Source organism: Suricata suricatta, chromosome 4, assembly GCF_006229205.1.
Source record: "Suricata suricatta isolate VVHF042 chromosome 4, meerkat_22Aug2017_6uvM2_HiC, whole genome shotgun sequence".
Lineage (NCBI taxonomy): Eukaryota > Metazoa > Chordata > Mammalia > Carnivora > Herpestidae > Suricata > Suricata suricatta.
The window spans coordinates 133,985,124-134,009,738 of NC_043703.1; the positions used below are offsets into that span (position 1 = coordinate 133,985,124).

The window sequence follows — 24,615 nt, forward strand, 5'->3', positions numbered from 1 at the left end:
GCTCCAGGCTCTGAGCTGTCAGCACAGAGTCCGACGCCGGGCTCGAACTCACAGACTTCAAGATCATGACCTGAGCCAAAGTTGGTTGACAACTGACTGAGCCACCCAGGCGCCCCTCTTGCTTTCTATTCAAAGCTCTATCTTTCAGGAGTTGGTGGGGGGTAATTAGCCCTCAGTCTTTATTGGAGAAACACACATACACAGTTGTGCCAATATCCCTGGGCCAAGGGTCAGTCTGGACACAACTGAGAAGCCCTTTGTTCCAAGGACTTCAGTTTTCCTGGATGCCCCACACCCCACATAGCCATCCTCTCTGTGGTGTTGATTCCTTTGGGGAGTGTGCAGTCCAGCCAATCACAGGATTGTCATAATTGTCTATTTCAGTATCTGGGATGCCCTTGAGCACTTTTAGCCCACAAAGTCAGCCCGCTATCCTGTCCTCCCTTCTGGATCCACTGTATCATTTCAATGAACTCAACCACCTCTGCTTTATGCTCCGCAGAAAAAATCCCCAAGGCCAAAGAAGATCATCTGGCTATCAGCATGCAGGTAGAAGTGGGACAGAGAGGACATGAAGAGAATAAACAAGATTGTCTCAATAAATTATTCTCTTCTGTGCAGTACTGAGCAGCCATTTCAATCATTCTTCATTCATAAACCAGTTAAGAAAACACTCTGAAGAGAAGTCCAAGGATTAGGGACCCAATGCCTGACTTTGGCAACATTTGCTCACAGTAAATAGAAAGCAAGGAACCACTGGGCACGTCACTCCTTGCTCCGAGCTCACTTTGGCCGGAAGGCAGGGAGGCTGTTTCTGGCCAGCACACGTTTGAGTGTAACTGACTTCCCCTGGCTTCTGGGCATCTTTCTGGAGTGTGAACCCTGCAACCTTCTGTCACTTGGAGGCTTTTTTTCCATTCTCACCTCAAATCCCTAGGAAGCCTCTCAGAAACTTCAAAAGTCACTCACTCAGACACTGCTTTGGTGGTTGGAATATAAATGCTGAAGTGTCTTGACATCTTCTATGGGGATCTTTAAAGAAGACTTCAAAGAAACAGCTCTCCTGCTTTGAGCATCTCCCACATAAGTAATAATGAAAATAATTCCCCTTTCTATATGTCTCTGATCTCATCCAGAGGGATGGGTTTATTAAACAGACCTGAGAGACTGCTGAGGAATCTCTCCACAGGCCCCGAGAGCCTGTGTGGTCACTGGGATCATTTAACCTCTTCCAAAAGGCTTGTGACAACAGGTGGACACTGTCATTTGGAAATCAGGCTTCATTTGTGGGAGGGGGGAGGGGGGAAGGGTAGATTATCTTCATCATGATCCTTCCACAAGTACCAAATCAGTTTTTATAATAAAGAAAAAATAGCTCTGTCATGAAATTAAAATCTGGAACGACGTCTTCCTTCCGGATATGACATCCTCCCCTATTCTACAGAGCATTGTCGGCACACCTTGCGTGCAGGAAACCGGATAATGTAAGAGTTAAAAGGAAATGCTTAGCTGGTGCCCACCCTTCCATTTAAAGATAAGGAAACCAATGGAAGGATTTTAACTTTTGTCCTATACCCTGACATAGGAAAAAGACTGAGAAAAAATGAAGCAAATTGAGTCTGAGTCTGGTCCTCAGCTCCTTATCATAAAAATGGAATAAAAATACCTGTCTCACAGAGCTTTTGAGAAGCTACCGGTGGGTAGCTCAGTCAGATGGGCGTCCAACTTCAGATCACGTCATGATCTCATGGCTCATGAGTTCGAGCCCCTGTCTGTGCTGACAGCTCAGAGCCTGGAGCCTGCTTCAGATTCTGGGTCTCCCTCTCTCTCTCTCTCTGCCCCTCTCCCACAAGCTCTGTCTCTCTCTCAAAAATAAATAAAAACATTTAAGTATTTTTTTATGAAATCATACCTGGGGAACAACGACAAAAAAAGCCCAGTTACTGGCACACATTCAGTGCTGAATAAATGTTAACAACGAAGGGGGTTACCGCAGCTGTGGCGCAGAACAGGATGTCAGTCCTGCGACACATCAGAATCTTCTGGGATATTTATTGGCTCAAAAATACTCGAGCCTGGGTCCAGCTGCAGACACTGAGTCAGTGGGTCTGAGGAGGGGCCTAGTTTAGAGATGGCTGAGAAATTCACTAGGTGGTTCTTTTTTTTTTTTAATTTTTAAAACATTTTTATTATTGAGAGACAGAGAGAGACACAGCATGAGCATGAGAGGGGCAGGGGTAGGGGAGACACGGAATCTGGAGCAGGTTCCAGGCTCTGAGCTGTCAGCACAGAGCCCAACACGGGGCTCGAACTCACAAACTGTGAGATCACGACCTGAGCTAAAGTTGGATGCTTGGGGTGCCTGGGTGGCTCAGTTGGTTAAGCGACCGACTTTGGCTCAGGTCATGATCTCACAGTTCGTGGGTTCGAGCCCTGCGTCAGGCTGTGTGCTGACAGCTAGCTCAGAGCCTAGAGCCTGCTTCGGATTCTGTGTCTCCCTCTCTCTCTGATCCTCCCCTGCTCACGCTGTCTGTCTCTGTCTCTCAAAAAAAAAAAAAAAGTTGGATGCTTAACCGACTGAGCCACCCAGGTGCCCCCAGGTGAATCTTAATGTGCAGCCAAGGTTGAAACCCATTGGCCTAGGAGGTCCAGGGACAAAGAAGAGACTGCGGTTCTCTAGCATGGGCTGACTACCAAGCAGATGGTAAAGGGAGAGGTATAACTATAAAATACTATGGAAAGGATTTCAAATAAGTTTGAAAAAGGCATCTTTGATCAATAGCTGCCACAAAAAATAAATAATAACCAACCCAACTGAAGCAAGTAGGTAGCCTTAGGAAGAGTCTTACTGAAACAACAGAATTCCCCTCTGTCCACCCAGCTAAGGAGACCTGTTATCACAGCTGAAAGAAAACACATCCACCTTAACAAGAGGGCAGTCATTTAATGCAGAAATCCAGTTAACAGAAAGAGACAGAGATTAACCAACAGGTAAGACATTGAACCATACTGCATAGTGTCACGGATTAGCTCTTTCACGGTCGGTCTGTTTTTCTTGGGATTTGGATTCCAGTACAAAGACAGAGAAGAGACTTCAATTAAAAATAAATAAATAAATAAATAAATAAATAAGGCAACAGAAGAGGAATCTTCCCGTGACAAGGAACATCCACAAATAACGCACAGATATTTGGTGGTGACACAGCAAGACAGCATTAGGACAAGTTCCAAAGGTACTGCATTAAAATGTAACAAGCATGGCACAATGACAAGAAAATTATCCTCGCTTTGTTATGAACCCTTTTGCAAATAGAAATGACTCTCAGGTAATTGTTATATACAAACTTTCTGAAATAAATGGCAACCATACAAATTTTTCCATTGCAATTTCCCCTTTTTCTAAACCGAGAAATGTTCCATGGCACCGTTCCCTAGTTCTCACAGTCAAAGCATAAATAGTCATTAAAGCACTTGAATCCACAGTAGGCTTGTCCGTAGAAAGGTATGGAGGTTTTGCACGATTTTCTATCAGTCATCCAGAAAGGGCTGGCAGGCCACCGTTTGGAATGTAAGAGACCGTTTTGTGCTTGGGATCCCTACTTGAATTCCACCATATTCCTCTCAGGAGTCGTCGGCACGGAGGACGGGCCACCGAGCCGGGAACTTGAGTGTGGACAGTCATACCGTGGAGTCCCTGCCCGACTTTAGATGTGCAATCTTGGTCCGGCTAATAAATGGATAAGCGATGCAGAGACCTCCAGCTGCCACAATAAAGCCTAAACTGCACCAGGCGCAGAAGATAGACCAGCTGTAGCCATGTTCCACATCGTCAGGCAGGCTGTAAATGAGCTTTGGGAGCCGGTTCAAATCATAGGAGATGCTGGCAGCATAGGTGCAGAGGGAAATGGTGCAAAATATCCCTATAAATAATGCAAAAGAGAACAGAATGATCGGTTACACTTTGCCCGTTACAAGGCAAATGCCACACAGGCCTTTGTGAAAATCAGGTCAACTGATGAGGCAGTCACTCCAAATTCGTAAAGGAGCTGTAATTCTTGCACTTGAATTCACCTGAATTCGTTCAACAAACATTGGCGAAACCTTTCTGCGCCAGGCTGTACGCTAGGTATTGGAGGTAGGAGAGGAAAGAACACAGGAGGAAATTCTGATAACGTGAATGATTCAGAATTGTCTTCCTTGGATGGTATGTATGTTTGAACTTATTTTTTGTTTGTGTTCTTAAAACAGTGAAATAAATATTCTAACGATTTTGGGGGAAACCATCTTTTCTATAATCATTCGTGCCCAATACAAGGGTCTTCATTTTCCCTTGTCCTATACCTGAAGGGATATGTTTTTACACAGTTGCAAGCATCACACAAGTCTGTTTTCTTCTTCAGTTACCATTAGTGTCAAGATTTATCATGTTCCCTGTAAATAATATTTTAAACAAAATTTTCAAGTGCTAAATTATGTTTTAAGGTACAGAGCGTGGTGTATACTAGGGCCTCAACAAATCATTGTGGGTTTTTTCAGTGAATGAATGAAAGCTTTTAAGTGATACAAATTATTTCCAGGATGTGGAATTGCTGTAAAATAGCCGAGTTAGGAGGCCATATAACTTCAACCACTCAGAATATAAGAGGCAATTTGGGTGACATAAAGAGAATGGAGAGACCCCAAACTTAACTGTTTTTTACTCACGCATGTATGTATAATTGTGTTTCCAGAACACTAAAATCAAGACTCTGATTTAAAAAAAACTCCCAAAACATAGTATTTTTAGTACTTAAGATGTTCCAAGGATATAGATGGTTCTGTTCCACCACAGTGGACCACCAAGGGTGCTCCTCCCGATGGGCAGGGATCAGAATGAGGCAATTGCTGACGATGGGTAATGAAAACAGAAACGAACACCAGTGTAGTATTGGGATCCTAGTTCTGTTGCAAGCCCCATGCGTGTCTGCTTCATACTTTGGTTTATCCCAGAGTCCAATGGAAGTTGCATCTATCTGCTGGAAAATTGCATTGGGGATATACTAAGGATATGCTGAGCATCTCCATAGGCAACAGAGACATAGACTTGAGGGCTACAAAGAGAGGCCCAAAGTAAGAGTTTCCTCCATCCTTTTTACTAGAGCTCTGGAGATCAGAAACACTAGAAGAAAACCAAACTCCAGGCAGGCAGCAACTGGGAGAAAATAAAATGACCTTAATGCCATTGTGAGGTGTCAGAATTCTGCCTGCACGCAAATCATATACGGGCACATTGCCTGATTCCTTTTGCAAACATGCATTGAGAAAAGAAATGTTTCAAATTAAAAGGACACTTGATCTGAGATAATTTGATATTTGCTACTCTTTGTCTAATTATTTTTAAACTCTGAAGGGATTCTGCTTTTTCCAAAAAGGATAAAATCTTATCTTCTGACTTCCTGCTCCAGATTATTATGGCCAACATATCATTTTGAGTTCCCCTGAGATCAGATGGAAGTAATTCTTTCATAAAGGAACGGGCCAGTCAAAAAATACTCCTCTGCTTTTTTCAAACCTTGCAAAGAGCAAATGTTCTTACATGTACATGAATGTTTTCACTGGCACCAAAACAAAGAGCATTTCTATATAACCAGGTCCTTCTAAGGAATGCTGGTCATAGAACAATAAGGCAGTTAGAAAAAAGATTGATCTCTGGAGTATCAACAGGTAAAATATCATATTAGAACAATGACCCATGTGTAGGAAAAACAACTGTATTCTGCATTCAGCACAGAGCTGAATGCCTAAAAGCAAGGCTTTTTACAAGTAATGTAGTTCTAATGACTTCTGAACACTTGAGTTCAAACTAACTCTTTCAAGCATCCTTTGATGTCCAAATGCATTGGGCTGAGATGCAGGAAATGTGTATTCTGGTGCCCAGATCTACTACTAATCACTGTGACCTTGAAATAACTTGAGTCTTACTTTCCTCACACAGGAAAAAGAAACGGGGGACTTGGTTACTGCAGACCCTTAGAGTGTCAAATTTCCATGATTCTGTTATTCCAAAATAAAGGCTTAGAACAAGAACATTCCCCATCCCCCCTCCACCAAAGAAGCATGCCATGTATATACTGTATATGTTCCCATTGATTTCATACTGAACATTGATTTTATTAGCACCTCTCCCCTGCCAACTCCATAAAATTGCTTTTAGTGAAATGAATTTTAGTATAACACCACCAGTTTACACTGAATAGAAATGGATTGTAAGAAATAATCTACCCTCAAGGCTTAACCAGAAGGATGATTTTCTCTGCCCTTGGTGTCATGAATGATTGTGCCTTGTGTCTACGGACCTCGTGGAGACTCTGAATGATGTCACTAGCAGACATTCCTTCTTCTGGGCACCTGGGTGGCTCACTTGGTTAAGAACCCGACTTCAGCTCGAGTCATGATCTCATGGCTTGTGAGTTCGAGCCCTGCATCCAGCTCTCTGTCAGCACACAGCCGGCTTAGGATCCTGTCTCTCTCTCTCTCTGTCCTTCCCCTAATTGTGTATGTTCCCATGCTCTCCCTCAAAAATAAATAAGCATTTTAATCAGCTTAACGATAACCCACAACCCTCGGACCAACTTAAATAAGCATTTTTAAAAAAGAAAAAGAAATTTCTTTCTCTGATCAACTTGCTGAAATTCCCTAAAGCTAATCAGTGGCTCACCATGAGCAAGTTGGGTACTTGATGTCACATTTTTTGCTACTGATCTCACCCCTGGATCCATCTTGCCTTGCAAACCCAATTTCCCCTTTGTCTTATTTGTGTTACTTACTTGTATTTATTTTATGGTGAAATATCTCTATCTCTGAAGTTCTTTTTGGAAGGGGACGCTTGTCAAATCTTGATGAAAACCTGCTTTATTTTCTGCTGCCTTTACTCACTTTGCTTAAAGTTGGCGGGGAGGATTACTGTGAACCCACAGACACGCCCCGGTCTGCCCGCCCCCTCCCCACTGGTGCTCTCACACCCTGCCCTTCACTGATATTTTTAATTCTTCCAAGATGCTTTTGAAATTGTTCTGAGAAGGAGGAAAGCAAAGATTAACAAAAATACCACATGCAAGAGTTCCTCTTTTTAGACTCTCACGTCTTTCAGAGAGCTTGAACATAGATCCCTGCCTCTGTGACTTCTTGTGGGATGGGAAGGCCTGTCTCTGATTAGTTCCAGGAAATGTACTGACAGGAGAGAAAGCGTTGTTTCCAACTTGCCCGCAAAGACTATAAAAGAGGCCTAACCCACTCAAGATATTTTAAAAAGGAAAAAAACTCTGACTTCAAAGACACCAAGAAAAAGTGTTGATCATATCATAGGATTAAAGCCCACCTTAATAGACCTCATTTTACCTTAATCACCTCTTTAAAGACCCGGTCTCCAAATACAGTCACATGGGGAAGCACGAGGGGTTAGAACGTTAAACACCTGAATTTGGGGAGGGACACGACTCAGCCCATCACATCATCTGTGTGTGAGGTCAGTGCGTGAAGTATACTTCTATTCCTTGTATAGGTCTTAGCAAGAGTTTACTGCTTTAAATGTTATTTAATCAGTTATTCAGCGATTAGTTATCAAACATCTACTATGTCCCAATCGAGTTCTGATGATCTTAGAGGCGGTTTAATGAGTGCTTGTTGGTCACAGACATGAGCGGGTTGACGTCACTGTGATCAGGATTCCTGGGTATCTTTCCCACTTCACTTTCTAGCATGCATCTAAGGGCAAGGTGGCAGAGATCTCCTAGACTTCTGGTAAGTTCCACATGGAGCCTAATAGAGCTGACCACATGGAGTCAACAATACCCGCTGAACAAAGCTGAGTTCCACAACACGTTGAGTTCTACCAGTCTAAGGACCAGTTCCTTCCAAACAACCCCATGGAGGACTCACCCATAGACCAGGCGATTGCAGATAATGCTGCACTCTTATCATTAGCAATCTAGTTACTGCAAGGTATGGGGCAGGGGTATGAAAAGATAAATAAGGCTCCACCCCTGCCCTCCAAAAGTTCAAAATCTAATGCTCCTTCCTGAAGATACACGGGGAAGGAAGTCACCTCTCCTCCATTCTTCTCCTAGGCTTTCCTTTCCTTTCGCTCACCCCCGGACCCTCCAGGAGCCCCCCTCAGCGACCACTGACAGCCTTCAGCCCAGCTGGCGGTGCCCCAGGGAAAGAAGCTCTTGAGTCCCAGCCTCGGTCATGGTTATCGCTGGTGGCATCTTCAAAACAGTGAATAATTACTGTGCTGAAAAGCCCTGTGTGCAACTACTTTTCTTATAAAATATTAAAAAGTTTTCTACCAATATTCTTAATTAGAAGATACCCGCATATCACAGAATTATAGGGTTGGAAAGGATCTTTTTCGGATCAGGATGGAAGTAAATTTATGCAGCCATCCCAGATCATCACCCTCATTTCCTTCCCCGAAGTCTTCAAGGTGCCTGTGGCCAGCAGGCAAGCTGTAATTGGGGTAACTGGGCCCCCTCCTCTGGCCGTCTTCCTTTGATGTGTTGAACAGTCCGAAAGGAGTAGAGCTGCTTCACCCTGCTTAGCCTGCTTGATAAATAACACAACCACAACACCCCAAGGCATAAACATTGATTTTTTTTTTTTCCCACTCCTTCAAAAGATGGCCTGCCCGTCATTCTGGTCTCTGTGCTCTTCCAGCAAAAATGTCTCATGCTATTTTTCACGCAGATTGCTCAAAAAACCATTCCTAAATTGTCTTTCCTAAATGAATAGGCAAGACTAACAGAAACAGACAAAACTTAAAAAAAAATAAAATAAAATAGAAGGTCCACAATCTGCAACTATTAAATCTGAAACGCATCCACTCTTTTTCCGAAAGATTGCAGCAATCTTGTTTAATGCAAACCCTGACCTGATGTGACATGAGGCTATTTATAGTCCTTATTGATCCCGATTCGTGTGAATATTCATATGTTTTGCTGTAGAAATGTTAATGTATTTGATTTCAGACCCTGCTGAGGGTGTTAGATAATATAAGGTATACTCACCATATTTACCTTTCTAAAATGAAACTTAAAAATCCTGAATTCCAAAACACACCTGGCCCCAAATCTTTCAAATAAGGCCCTAAGGACCTTTAGGTCATAATCCATGGATAACCTAGATAATTTCATATATCTACTATAGTGAAGTCTTTTTTATTTTTCCTTTAATGCATCAAAGCAAGGGAAGGGATAACCCAACGCAGACGGTGAAGGTCCCTGAGCTCTGCTGGGCAGCCCGGGCTCTGTCACCTTTTGTTGGCCGTCACAACACTCACTTGACAGCCAGTGAACGCGAATAGATCCAGTGGGCAGAGAGGCCCCCTCAAGAAAGGCCCACGCTTTAAGCAATTTTTGAGATCCCCAATATTTTAAAAGATAATAACATAAAAACAACTGCAGCCTAAACATTACATTTTGAAATGTTTCCTTTGAATAAATTAACCCTTTCAAAGATTTTTGTATAGAACTGAAATGAGAAGGATCATGATTATATCACCACGGCGATGCATCGCTGAATGTGGATGGGAATATGCTTTCACAGCACCAGAGAGCAGAAGATGAACTGGAAGAGGTCTTATTCCCTCAGTCCTCCACGCGTGCCTCTTTGATCGTGTGTGTGTGTGTGTGTGTGTGTGTGTGTGTGTGTGTGTGAGACCTCAGAGACCACGAAGTCTAAGGGCTATATTTGGGGGCTCTGGGGGATGTGAAGCCCACCCCAGGTCCTGCTGGAAGGCCCCTGAAAAGGCGCCAGAGGAGAGGAGGAGGGCTGGAACGTTGCTCCCATTGTGAACAGTCAGCAGCACCACTGGTCCACGTGTGGGTAATCAGGAGCTGTCGGCATGCAATATGGCAGGAGGAGGAAGACTGTTTCAAAGTTTCCATCTTCACATCTCCAACTGTCACATCACTGATGCTCCCCATTGAAGGTTTGGCTAATAAGTTCAGGCGGAGAATGAAGGTGCCAGCGCATTAGAAGGGGCTAAGTTTAGCATCAGAAATCTGTGGGAGGGATGCTGACAAGGGCTGTTGAAGACACTTCTGCTTAATTAAAATCAGTTCTTTTAACCCTTAGTTGCTCCCTTCTGCTGCTACTACATGCGAGCATCCCCCATCCCCAGCTAGTTTACTACGTGCAGCGGATTAACGTAGCTACTGTGGTATTTACAAAGGAAATACAAAGGCGCCGTTTGAAATAGCAAAACTAAAACAAACCTCTAAATCCTACAAAGAATCCTACAGATGAACACAACACAGCATCGCCACTCCCCGGAAGAGCATGTAGTTATGGAATACTTTTGAAAACAACAGAGTAGAAAACAGCAGAACGACACAGGGAAAGTTGATGGGAGGACGTTAAATGGAAGCCCAGAAGACTAAACACTTCACAAGTGATCATGGTTATGAGCATCTTTTTTGTTAATGTTTTATTTATTTTTGAAAGAAGAAAGAGAGACATCGTGAGTGGGAGCGGGGTGGGCCATCAGAGAGAGAGAGACACAGAATCGGAAGCAGGCTCCAGGCTCTGAGCTGTCAGCACAGAACCTGACATGGGGCTCAAACCCACGAACCGCAAGATCATGACCTGAGCTGACGCCGGAAGCTCAAGTGACTGAGCCACCCAGGCGTTCCCCACCCCCTTTTTTAATGAGGCAAACATGGGCAAGATTTGGTCCAGAATAAGGAAAATATTTAAACCACCTCATTTTTCAGGTGGTGGTGGGATCTACAAGAGGATTTTCTTCTTATTCCAGAAATGTTGTTTGGCCAACAGAAAGCAAAGAAAGCCAAACGATGTCATGTTGTGTCTGTTTGTCCTTTAGGACTGGTCATTGAATGTCAAGTTTCTAAGTCTGGAGTATTTTTTGTTGTTGTTATTGTGGGGGTTTTCTGATTGTGCCTATTGCTTTGCTTGTTTCGTTTTTGTTTAACAATTGCACAGGGGTGGGAGCACCTGGGTGGCTTAGTCAGTTGAGTGCCTGGACTTCAGCTCAGGTCACGAGTTGACCCTCTGTGAGTTCGAGCCCCATTTTAGGCTCTGTGCTGAAGCCTGCTTCAGATTCTATGTCTCCCTCTCTCTGCCCCTTCCCCGCTCACACTCTGTGTCTCCCTCTCTCAAACATAAAAGTAAAAACATAAAAACATAACAAAACAAAAAAAACACACAATTGCACAAGGGCTTTTGATGATGAATCCTGAGGCCGCCTGGCTCAGAGTTTGAGCCCATGTGTGGATCAGAAATGAGGGCTGAGCAGGGAAAGGGGAGCCGCAGGACGCTTGGCTGCTAGCCTTCCTCTGTGCTTACACAGTGCTCAACAACCGCCCTCCTTTATTTAAAACTAGTCCAGCCTGTGACCTTCTCAGGAACTCTCACTAGCCCTGGCTTTTATGGCCCGGTGATTTATTTTACTGCTAACAATTGCTTTATGTCTAAGAGCATCCTAAATTATTTATGCATTACCCATATTAAAGCATGCTTTAAAACCACCACTAAGGCTTTCTCATTATAGCTTCTCTCATTTTCCTGCCAAGGGGACATAAGGCGGGTCTTTCCAGGGTTGGGAGGGGAGGTGAATCTGCAGTTCTTTGATGTATAGGGACAAGAGTCAGGAAAACAGGGGCTCAACCAATAATGCAAGGGAAGAAAACAGATGAGATTTTTAATGACCATTATGCCCCAACAGAGACTTAACGGTATCCACTGGGCAGACAGGCCTCTCTGCCTCTTTGCTGCCCTGACTCATTCATTCTGCAGTTGGGGTTTTAAATGAGGTACCCATTGGCTAGTCTTAAGCACTCAAATCTTCCTCTAAAACCTCAGGACCTAGAATTTTAGCCTCCCTGTGCTATAGTCCTAGAGTAGTCACCAAAATATGAAAAGCTTCAGTTGGTTTTCTGCTCAGACTACTCAGGGGCCATGGGACATCAAGAAGTTCTGGCAGGATGCTGATGCTGATATTGCTCACAGAGAGAGAAAGGGGCTGGTGGGGGTCAGGAAGGAGGGGCCCCTGCCTGTGGCTTCGTTACTTAGGCTGCATTGGCTGACCACACCAGAAAGCAAAGCCTGTCACCCTGTAGTCCTGAAAGCCAGGCAGACAGAAAATGGCGTCAGCCAATGGTGTCAGGTACCACGGCCTCCAGTTAACATGGGCCTGAGTGACTGGCTGTTAAGTGGGAAGCGCTAGCGAACCCAGGGCGTGGTCGTTGAAAAACTGAACTCCAGAGAAATAGGAAATCGGCTAGTTCAAAATGGCGATGTACCCAGAGTCATATTAGCCCTGATACTGAGTGTACTGGTGAAACTGTGAATTTGGCCTTCACTAATGGCTAATACATTAATTCTCTTGTGAAAGAGGAGAAGGGAAAAAAAAAAAGATTACTTCCATGTGGCCACCTTCAGTATTAGTTGTCAGCTCAGCTCCTGATGACTTTTTAGACAAAAGTATCCTTCACTTGCTAATCAAAAAGACCACAGTCTCCACACACCACCCCCTTTTCAATCCCCTGCTTTAAGATCAAATCCCTCTTCTGCTTAAAACCTTCTGGTGGCTTCCATTACCCTTGGATTGAAGTCCAAGCCACTGCCTGCATCTCCCATCTCAAGAGATACCTTCATTTTTCTCCCTACCCTCCAACTACACTGGTCTTCTTTTGGTGGCTCAAGATACACCAAGCACCCCCCCCCCCCGCCCCCGGGTGTGGCTCACCCTCAAGTACACTCTCTGCAGGCTGTTTTTCATGAGTTAGCTGCAAAACCACCTCAGCCAGGTGTTCCCTGAGACCCCTAGTCCACCTTGTTTTCCTCCCAGCTCTTAGCATATCACAAGTTACGGTCTCTGTCCGCCCGCCACAGAAATGGAGGCGGGTTCCAGCTGCCTTATTCATGGCATCTCTAGTACCCAGAGTAGTGCCTGGTGTATCGTAAGTCCTCAAAAAATATCTGTGGAGTGAAAAGAATCAATGATTTATATGTAAAAGTGACACCATGGTGCCTGGGTGGCTCAGTCGGTTAAGTGTCCGACTCTTGGTTTGGGCTCAGGTCCTGATCTCATGGTTTGTGGGCTGAAGTCCGCATCTAGCTCTGTGCTGAGAGTGCGGACCCTGCTTGGGAGTCTCTCTTTCTCTTTGTCCCTCCCCCACTCATGCTGTCTCTGTCTCCTCTGAAAGAAAAGAAAGAAAGAAAGAAAAAGAAAGAAAGAAGAAAGAAAGAAAGAAGAAAGAAAGAAAGAAAGAAAGAAAGAAAGAAAGAAAGAAAGAAAGGAAGGAAGGAAGGAAGGAAGGAAGGAAGGAAGGAAGGAAGGAAGGAAGGAAGGAAGGAAGGAAGGAAGAAAGAAAGAAAGAAAAAGAAAGACACCAAAGGCACCATCACTAAGAGTACTTTGAGTTGACTTTCAGCCCAGGGGATGGTTGTGCTGATCACTCTCTCCTTGCGGGCCCCTGACAAACAACGACCAGTACTTGCCAGGGGTCCAGGCTGGGGCTAGGGACGCGGGACGAAGCAGAGACAGAAAATATGGGGCTGGCTCATACGGAGATCAAACGCAAGACGTTTCCGTCCAACCTTCTAAGGGGCCACAGTGGAGAAACCAGGCCTACACTATTAATACTGTGGTTTTCTTTAAACTGTGTATTACCCGCAAAAGCCAAGTGACCTCTGGTGGCTTTTTTCACAAGTGAAAGCCAAATTAAGAGAGCGAAGCCGGCCGCCTGCGGAGCGGCCTCCCCTTGCCCGGAGGGGCGGCTGAGGTGCTGGGCGTACCTGTCATGAGGAACAGGAGTCCAGCCACGTGTTGGGTCAAGCTCTCCTCCCAGAAGAAACTGACCGTGGCCACAATGCAGCCGCAGAGCAGGACGGCTACGGCCATGCCCAGGAAGCCGGCAGTGATTCTTCTCAAGTCTAATCTCGAAACACAAACATTCCAGTGAAAAGCAGAAGCAGCAAAGTTACTGAAAACTAGAGAACGAAGGGCTTTGTATACATGGTCAAAACTCGTGAGTGACACGGGCCGTTTTAGGGTCTGCGGGGCTGACGTGGGTTAGGGAAGTCTCTCCCAGGTATTCCCGGAAAGGACGGAGCGGGTGCAGCCAATGCAGGGGACAGGGTCTACCTTCTCTGAGTCCACGGAGAAGTCTGTACCCCACGGAGAGTAGACCAGAGAACTTGGGGAATGGATAGCAAGTTACTTAGTGTACTGAGAGCAAGGTAGGCATGAGACATATCTTTACGTCCCTTAAAAGAGCGATGGAAATGTAGCTTACCACCACTATGGCGGCTCTACTTAATCTGGCCTTGGAGAAAGAGCCACAAAGTGTGCTGCAGTGAAATACGGTTTTACCTGAGCACCAGGGTGGCTGATTATTTTACTTTTCATTTGCATCTACTCCTGCCTATTTTCATAAAGGATTTGAGAAAGTGAAGGCAATTGGGGTGACTGAAATGCGGCCCTAAGTGCATCTTCGGGGTATCTGCTAGTAAACTCCCTCTCCCCTTAAACACAAGCCCCATGACCCAAGAACCCATTTATCCAGGCTAAGGAGGGACTGTTCCCATGGTCAAGTGTCCACTGTAGACACAACTGGCAGGTGTAGTCCGTCACAAAGATGATTTTGATCCCTGGGCCCAAAACCCAGCCTCTCCCCCATCTCCTAGGCAAAACCAAGCGATTGATGGATAACTTGTTCCTGGACATATTTTCACTCTGATTGCTACCCTCAGGCAGCACTCTGATTGCCCATGCTCTATTTTACTTCTTCCATTTTCTTTCTTTCTTTCTTTCTTTCTTTTTTGTGAACAAATCTAACTTTAAAAATTGTTAGCTAAAACCCTATGATCCTTCTTTAAATGATAGATCCCAAGCAGAGATCTGCTGCTCCAGGACCCATGGACCATTCCTTTATTTTTTTTAATTTAATTTAATTTTATATTATTTAATTTTATTTTTTAATTTTATTTAAATCCAAGGTAGTTAACATATAGTGTAATAATGATTTCAGGATGAGAATTTAGTGAATCATCACTTATACATAACACCCAACGCTCATCCCAACAAGTGCCCTCCTTAATGCCCATCCCCATTTATCCCATCGCCCCCACCTCCCCTCCAGCTACCCTCAGTTTGTTCTCTGCATTTAAGAGTCTCCTATGGTTTGTCCCCTGTCTCTATCTTATTTTCCCTTCCCTTCCTCTATGTTCATCCGTTGTGTTTCTTCAATTCCACATACGAGTGATATCACATGATATTTATCTTCAAAGGGATTTCCCATTTCCAGCTCAGAGCATCGAAATGAAAGCAGAGCATCGCTGCCTCGCTGAGGAAGGGTTGACACCTCACTCAGACCAAGGGCCAGGGACGGTGATCATTTAAAGGGGCTGAGTTTAATGTCAAAGGTATATATAAGTCATTTGGAGACATCCACATCTGAGCAGGGACAATGTCATCATAGTTCATCATTAGCATCTCAACTCCCTAAATTCCCTGTGGTGTAAGTAGTAATTCTGTTGCCTATGACCATCAAAAGGCACAAGGTTCAGATATAATCCCATAGGATTTGTGTTAGTACCAGACATGCTAAGCTTATCTGGTAAACATGGTACAAATCACCAAATATCACTTTCTCAGAAAGGGCTATGCATGCAGATGCCAAAAAGTCTCTTTCTAGAAGAACCTCAAAGAGGATTAAGGGGACATTCAAGTACTGTCCTGCTGGGCAACAGCAGGGCATGGACTCTTTGAGTACAAAGGTAATGTTCTTCCTCAGGTTCCTATGTCTATCTTTCTCACCAGACAGAACCCAGTGGCTGTGTGGCTTTCTAGACTGTTGATTAAGACAAAGAACTCCAAACACGCTCATAAAGAATTCAGATGTGGGAACACTTCGATAAAACTCTCAGATCTGCTGAGAAATGCTTGTTAAGATCAGCCAACAAGAAAGAGTTTGCAGGGAGTCATAGGATTAAGGAATAAACCACATTTCAGCCTATGACTTTCCAAGACCTAAATCTGCCGGTCGGGGTATGTGTAACATTGGGACTGCTCTGGGAGCCTCCGTGCACGGGTGTGAAGCTCCAAACAGAGCCTTTGCAGCTGCAGAGACGTCCTCACAAAATGAGATTCTGCTTGGTCTTCTGCAATGGCCTTGGCCACCCAACAAGGTCACCGCGTCCTTTCTGCCTATTTCATTGGCAAATGAAGGTGTCAGCCTCGGATCAGGTTGGTTTGTTTGTTCGTTTTTGTTTGTTTATGCTTTCCTGAGTCATCTATCACCTGGCCACATGAATCAACAATTTTCAGGTAGATATCTGCCTCTTTAGTGTCACAAGCCATGATCCTTTCTAGATTGTCACATTTTCCTGACAGTGAAAAAGAGCAGTTCCTCCCATCATGGAGATCTCCTCTGATACCAGATATCCTCTGAGAAAATTACAACATACACTCGTGAAGATATTTTGACAGAAATACCAACGTCTGAGATAGACATGTTAGCTAAAATGAATATTCTACAACAGAACAAAACCGAGAGTACCTAAGGTATAATCTCTCTGGTTTACTAACCTAAGTGGCAGAGCAGATCCTAATACCCAATGACGTGGTAAAGAAAAGATGCAGGAGGCCATTTGCCCCCAGGGCAGAAACACACACGTCTCTCAAAGCCTCAGGCCTGACTTTCACACATTCGATCTGTAAACAAGCTGTGACCGCAGCCTAGCGAATTGACTCCCGGAGCCTCTCTGACCAGGTCGGATTGGGCCCGCAGGTCCATGTAGGATCCACACAACATCTTTCCGTTCAAACCTGAGAGGGCTGGCGGGAATACTTTTTGTGCGGAAAGACACCATTTCCTCTCTGACCCTTTCCCAGAAATACTCACGAAGCAGGTGCCATTCATCTTGCTGAATTGTCTTGGTCAAATTGAAAGGAATGTTTCGTAAGCGGATTGGCTGGGAAAAGTGGTACTTGATAGCCGTGCATCGCTGTGCAATACCTTGAAGGAAATAAAAAATGCGATTTATTGGTCTGTGCCTGGGTAATAGAATTCTGGAGACTGACAGCACAAAATGTGTCCCAAACTGGGTTGACGAGGGGGAGGGGTAAGGAATCTCCTGATGACCTTCCGTAACACAGGAGAGTCAGAGCAGTATACATTGAAAACGTGAAATAATTTTGTCAATCGTGTTTCACTTGTGAACGTAGTAACTTTGTTAAGGATCTAAACTCCCCAAATTGTTTTTCAACACTGAGTTTGTGTTAACTAAACACAAAACCCCTCAAGGAGAACTGGCCTAAAAGTATACACGTGGTTGCGGGGAAATCAGCTTAAAATTTTAAGTTAACCCAGATAAATTACATGTGTCTGAACTTGAGCCAATCTCAAACTCTCAAACAGGCTGCATCAAAAGTTCATTAGCAAGTGTGTTATTTGGAAACCAGAAGATATTATTCCATGAAGACAACTCTCTACGTGGTGATTCAATCACCAGACAGCCCTGAAGAGCCTATTTCACCCCCGGGGCAGCTGACATATTTCCTCAGTACAAATTATACTGACCTAAATTCTGGGTCCCAAGAGAAAGAGTAATACTAAAACTAGAGAGGGAAAAGAAAATTAAAGTTGAGAGGAGAAAGAAGAAACTTTCCCTACCTTTTCTGGTTGCATGTCCAGCCCTAGCCACAGTAATTTGAAATGGGGGGCGCCTGGGTGGCTCAGTGGGTTAAGCCTCTGACTTCGGCTCAGGTCAGATCTCACGTTCGTGGGTTCAAGCCCCGCGCCAGGCTCTGTGCTGATGGCTAGCTCAGAGCCTGGAGCCTGCTTCCAGTTCTGTGTCTCCTTCTCTCCCTGACCCTCCCCCTCTCATGCTCTGTCTCTCCTGTATCAAAAATTAATAAAAAACATTAAAAAAATTTTTTTTGAAATGGGCAAGTATACCCATTGATTTATCTAGTATTGTCTCTCACCCTCTCTCTCAACACATGCTTTTATTGCATAAATAAATATGGGCTTATTTTCCCCCCAAAATCTTCTGAGCTCCATGATTCAGCCTAAATCCCATGATAACCCTGGCAGCTACTAAAAAAAAAAAAAATCCTCACAGATGCAAATAAATGTCTAGTTGCTGGAATTTAATTAACTATAGATCTAAAATAAAAGAGGGGGCACTTGGGTGGCTCAGTCGGTTAAGTGTCTGATTCCGTTTCAGGTCAGGTCATGATCTCATGGTTTTGTGAGTTCGAGCCCCATGTCAGGCTCTGTGACGGAGCCTGCTGTGATTCTCGCTCCCTCTCTCTGTGCCCCTCCCCCACACGTGCTGCCTGTCTCTCTCAAAATAAATAACTAAATTTAAAAAAAGAAATAAAGTAAAATTCTTGTAGAAATCGACATTTAAAGGAGGAAATTAATATTTGAGCACCGTCTGTTTCATAAGCCAGTCTCTGATGTAAAGGCACCTATAGGACCATTTTCCCTAAAGAGTTTCTCTTGCAGTAGTATACTTTAAGTATCAATGGGGAGCTTTTTAAAAATGTAGATTCCTGGGGGCACTTGGGTGGCTCAGCCAGTTAAGCATCTGACTTCAACTCAGGTCACGATCTCATCTGAGCCCCACGTCAGACTCTGTGCTGACAGCTCAGAGCCTGGAGCCTGCTTCACATTCTGTGTCTCCCGCTCTCTCTCTCTGCCCCTCCCCTGCTCGTGCTCAGTCTCTCAAAAATAAACGTTAAAAACATTTTTTTAAGTTATAAGAAAATGTAGATTCCCGGATGGACCCTACCAAAGACATTCTAAATCAAAAGAATTGGGACTGAGCCAGGAACCTGAACTTTAACAAACACCCCAAGTTATTTCTGAGGCAGGCAGTCCTTGAATCTCACTTTGAGAAACTACCCCAAGACCTTGTCTGCTTTGGGGAAGATTTTTTTTTTCCTTACGAAACCACCAATTCTCTCAAAATTCAAAGCTCTTTTATTTTCCCCCTTATTTTCTCATCCTGGGCCCAAGGCAGTGGTTGTGTGGTCTAAGGCACATAAGTTAGATGTTTACACAGAAGTCAGAAAATGCCTGGGCTTAAAAAGAACAAACAATGTAGTGTGAAAATAATAGCAGATAACGTGCTGCAAATGTATTAACAGCTTGTGTTTGTATTTTTCAGACTGTCAGTCCACTTGCTATTCATCCTTAGGCTGACCTTGAGGCTCTGTGTAAGTGGGGACCGGAGGCTAAGGCAGAGCTGAGGACATGCACAACGAACACACAAAGCCTGGGACTCATTATCATTAGTTCCAGGCAGCTAAGGACATTTCTGTCCATTAGCCTCACCCACAGCCGGTCAAGCAGAGACTTCAGGGGCCACGTATGACAAAGAACAGAGGCTTTATGGAATCAGTTAAGGAAGGACACTAAAGAAACCGACAGCAACAACGCAAAATAGTAACAAACCCTGGGGAGGAAGAAGAAGAATCTAATTTCCAGAGTTGCTACATAATAGCTTTTAAATACACAGTTTTCAATAGAAAAGTATACAACATACAAAGAAATAAGAACACATGGCCTATGCATGAGGGAAAATGTCATCAGTAGAAACTATCACTGAGGAAACCCAGATGTTGGACTTACCTGACAAGGATCTTAAATCAGCTGTTTAAAATGTGTTCAAAGAACTAAAGGAAATCATATCTAAAGAACTGAAGGCAAGTATGAGAATGATGTCTCACCAAACAGAGAATATCAGATAGTAAAGATAAAAGGAAAAAAACAAAAACAAATGGAAATCCCGAACTTGAAAAGCACAATAAATGAAATGAAAAATCCATGGGAGGGGAAGAAAAATTAATCAGCAAACTTGAAGATAAATCAATTGAGATCATCCAGTCTTTAAAAAAGTGAGGAAAGAAGAGAAGAAAATAAACAGAACCTCAGATATCTGTGAAACACCACCAATTACACCGATGTCAGTATAATGGGAGTCCCAGGGGGAAGGAAAAAGAAAAAGGGGCAAAAAGAACATTTGTTGAAATAATCATCAAAAGCTCCCCGAATGTGATGAAAAACATACATACTCACATCTAAGTTTGATGAACTACAAACAGGATAAACTCAACGGGAGCCACACCTAGATACATCATAATCAAATTCCCAAAAGCCAAAGAGAAAATTTTGAAATAAGCCAGAGAAAAGCAGCCTATCACATGTAAGGGTTCCTCAAAAGAGTAGATGATTTCTCATCAGAAATTATGGAAGCCAGAGGGAGTGAGATGACATCTTCAAAGCAATGGAAGAAAGATAATCAGTCAAGAATTCTATATGCAACAAAGTGATCCTTCTGAAATGAAGGGAAAATTAAGACATTTCCAGCTATACAAATATGAGAATATGTCACTGAGAGACCTGTCCAACAAGAAATACTAAAGGGGGTCCTTCTGAGTGAAAGGAAAGTACAGAAACTGAATCTACATGAAGAAATAAAGAGCATTTGTCGGAGTGCAGGTGGCTCAGTCAGTTAAGTATCTGATTTCAGCTCATGATCTCAAGGTCCATGGGTTCAAGCCTTGCATCAGGCTCTGTGCTGACAGCTCAAGCCTGGGCCTGCTTAGGTGTCTCCCTTTCTCTGCACCTCCCCGCCCACCCCCCTCAAAAATAAACATTTAAAAAAAAGAGCATTTGTCAAAGTCACAACATGGGTAAACATAAAAGACAATATAAATATACTATCTGTGTTCTAACTTTTTTCTATTATCTGATTTAAAACACACAAAACTTTAACCAATACTTATAAATCTGTGTTGAGGAGCATACGGTGTCATTTGTAGGATAATAACCATGCAAAGGAGAAGAGAGAGAATGGAGCTATAAAGCAGCAAAGCTTTTATATATGAGTGAAATTCAGCTGGTATTAACCTGAACTTGATTGTTATAAATTAAGATCTTAATTGTAATTCACAAGACAACTACTAGATAGAGAGAGAGCGAAAATAAAACATAACAGAATTTAAAAGTTTACTAGAAAACATCTATTTAACACAGAAGAAGATAGTAATGGAAGAATAGAAGAATATACAGAAAACAAATAACAAAACAGCAGACGTAAGTCTTCCCTTATAAGGAATTACATTAAATCTAAACAGATCAAACACTCCAATCAAAAGACAGAGACTGGCATTATAAATAAAACAACATGATTCACCTATATGACGTCCACAAGAGACACACTTTAGATCCAAAGATGCAAATAGGTTGAAAGTCAAAGTATGGAAAAAGATATACCATGCAATCACCAAAAGAGAAATGGGAAGTGCATACTAACATCAGATAAAATAAACTTAAAGACAAAATTTTTTTCTACACACAAAGACATTTTAGAACGGTAAAAGGGTCAATCCCCTGGGAATTTATAAAATTATAAACACATATGCACCTACCTACCAACAGAGCCCCCAAGATACAGGAAGTAAAACCTGAAGGGAAAAATAGACAATTCAACAAGAATATTTGAAGATGTCAATATCCCACTGCCAATCATGGGAGAACAATGAGACAGAAGATCATCACAGAAATAGAAGACTTGAACAACATCTAAAACAAGTAGACAAAACACTTCTCTTGAACACTCTTCTCAACAACAGCAGAACACACACTTTTTTTTTTAATGTTTTTATTTATTTTTGAGAGAGAGAGAGAGAGAGACAGCATGAGCAGGGGAGGATCAGAGAGAGAAGGAGTCACAGGATCTGAAGACAGGCTCCAGGCTCTGAGCTGTCAGCACAGAGCCCGGTGGGCTCTAACCCACAAACCGTGAGATCATGACCTGAGCCAAAGTTGGACGCTTAACTGACTGAGCCACCCAGGCGCCCCAACACACACTCTTTTTGAGTGCACACAGAATGTTCTCTAGGATAGACCATATGTTAGGTAATAAGACAAATCTCAATACACTTAAAATTATTAAGGCCATATAGAGTATATTCTCTGACCATACTAAAATGAAATTAGAATCAAGAGAATTTGAGAAACTCACAAATTCTTGGAAATCACACTCCTTAACAAAGATTAAAAAAATACATCACAAGAGAAATTTAAAAGTACTCTGAGATGAATGAAAACAAAGTCACAGCATACCAAAATTTATGGGATGTAGCTAACATGGTGCTTAGAGGAAAATTTATAGCTATAAATGCCTACAAATGCCTAAATTAAAAAACAAAATGTCAAATCAATAACCTGTCTACCTTAAGAAACTAAAAAAAAAAAAAAACCAGAAAGCAAACTAAACCCTAAGCAGAAGAAAAGAGATTCTATAATTATAGTAGAAACAAATGAAATAGAGAGTAGAAGAATAGAGAAAACAAGCAAGACCAAAAATTGGCATGAAGATTAATTAAGTTTAATGAAATTTAGTTTATCTAACCAAAATATAAAGAGAGAAGACTCAAGTTATTAAAATCAGGATGAAAACAGAGGGCATTACCAATGTGGAAATAAAAAGGGTTGAAAAAGAATATTGTGAAAAAATTATATGCCAACAAATTAGATTACACAGATGAAATTTATAGAATGACAAACTACCACAACTGATTCAAATAGAAATAGAAAATCTGAAAAGATCTATAATAGGTAGAGATTAAGTTAGTAAATAAGTAGAGATTGAGTTAGTAAATAACTTACTAAAAATCTTCCAGTGATGAAGTGCCTGGCTGACTCAGTTGGTAGAGCATGAGACTCTTGACCTTGGGGTTGTGAGTTCATGCCCCGTGTTGGATATAGAGATTACTTAAAAATAAAATCTTTACAATTAAAATCTTCCAATGAAGAAAAGCCCAGGACCATATGTCTTCACTAGTGAATTTTACCAAATATCTAAAAGAGAATAATGATCATTTACAAACTCTTCAAAAAAAAAAATAGAATTCCCAAATCATTGTATGAGGTCAGTATTACACCTGATACAAAAACCAAAAACATCACAAGAAAAGATTACTTCAAAATATTCCTTGTGAATATTATATGCAAAAATCCTCCACAAACACTAGAAAACTGAATTCAACAACATATAAAAAGGATTGTGCATCATGACCAAGTGTGATTGATATCATGAATGAAGATTGTTTCAACATGTGAAAATCAATTAATATAATAGACCTCATCAAAAGAATAAAGCACAGAAACCGCAAGATCATCTCAGAGATGCAGAAAAAGCATTTGACAAAATCTATTTGATACTCACCCACAACCCTATGAGCCAGATTAAAAAATATTAAGTATGATTCAGTCCATTGAATAGATAGAAGAATTTGAAGTTCAGAAACGTTAGGCAACTAGCCTAGGGCCACAGTGCAAAGTGGTGACTGAGCTTTAACACATAGGCTGTTACGCAAATGTATACTAGTCACTCAGGAAAGTTAGAAATCCTTAATCTTTTAGAAGTACATCTTAGTTCTGTGGGTGGTTAGAATGAGTTATTAAGCAAACTGTCCATTTAAAGTGAAAAGCACATTTTTTTTTTCATTTTTTTGGTTTGTTTGTTTTCTTAGTAGGCTCCAACGCCCAAGCATGGAGCCCAACACAGGGCTTAAACCCACAACGGCAAGATCAAGAGTCAGTGGCTTAACCGACCAAGCCATCCAGGCGTCCCCATTTGTGTATGTGTGTGTGTGTGTGTACTTAACAACATGTGTTCTTTGGGAACAAAACTTAATTGAGGCTTGTCTCTATATATTACCCATATTTTTGAGGATGTTATTTGGAGACTGGATTGGCTCTATAGCTGACTCAGAGACTTCATCCTACCTGCCTCCCACAGAAGCTGCCTCACGCTCAAATGGAGTGTAGACCGAACAGTAGAAGCTGTTCAGTGTGGACAGAGTGGAAGCTGTTCTCTGAGACTCAGAGGGGCTGGCACTAGGACAGTTTCTACACTAGGGAAATATACGGTTCCTTTTACATCGCTGGGGACATTCTCAGGGCTCATCTCAGCCCTGTGCTGGGCACAGGCACCATCGCAGGAGGAAGAGCTGCGGAAAGGAGGAAGGCAGCCGCCCAGCGCCCCCCCTGCTTCCCCAGGGGGAGCCGGCATGTGCCAGGAGTGAGGTAAGCAGTGCACACGTAGCCAAACTACCTTTCCCTCCCTGCTAGGCTCCCAGGCTAAATATAAACTGCCAAGCGCTCTGAAACGAGAAAAGAAAGGAGCTATGGAGAGTGACGAGGTCTGGACTGGACAGTAACAAGCAGTACTCAACAACCCCACTGATTGGGAGCCTGCTGGCGAGCCCAGAGCCCCTCAGCTGAGCTTGCAAGAAAATAGTCTACAGCTCCTGCGCTCCACTCCCTTGCAAGCTGATCAGAGATTCCAGGCAGAATTAGGAGAGAGAGTGGGAGTGAAGGACAGATCAGCAGCAGCGTCAGAGGCCCGCATGAGCTGTTATATTTTCTCGTTCTTAAACACTTGTCCTGCTGACATCTCAGAAAGTTCAATAGATTCGAAGGGGGACCTATATTATTAAGGTCTGGCTTCCTACAGCATACATTTTAAACTGACAAAATGAAACTTGACAAAAACCACACAGGGAAAGACCTGTAGTTGCTTGACAGC

At 42.9% G+C, this 24,615-nt stretch overlaps 1 protein-coding gene across 1 annotated transcript in view; it reads right to left on the reverse strand.

Annotated features, from left to right (window-relative positions):
- Window positions 1-2,924: 2,924 nt before the first annotated feature.
- The window catches only part of TMEM178A (transmembrane protein 178A), a 29,339-nt gene continuing 7,648 nt past the window's right edge, over window positions 2,925-24,615 (reverse strand). Inside the window, exons 2-4 of the mRNA XM_029938548.1 lie at window positions 16,908-17,021; window positions 13,798-13,935; window positions 2,925-3,920 (exon numbers count right to left, since the gene is read on the reverse strand). Of these exons, the coding sequence (XP_029794408.1) occupies window positions 3,679-3,920; window positions 13,798-13,935; window positions 16,908-17,021 (494 nt within the window). The 3' untranslated portion in view covers window positions 2,925-3,678. The remainder of the gene's footprint in view (window positions 3,921-13,797; window positions 13,936-16,907; window positions 17,022-24,615) is intronic.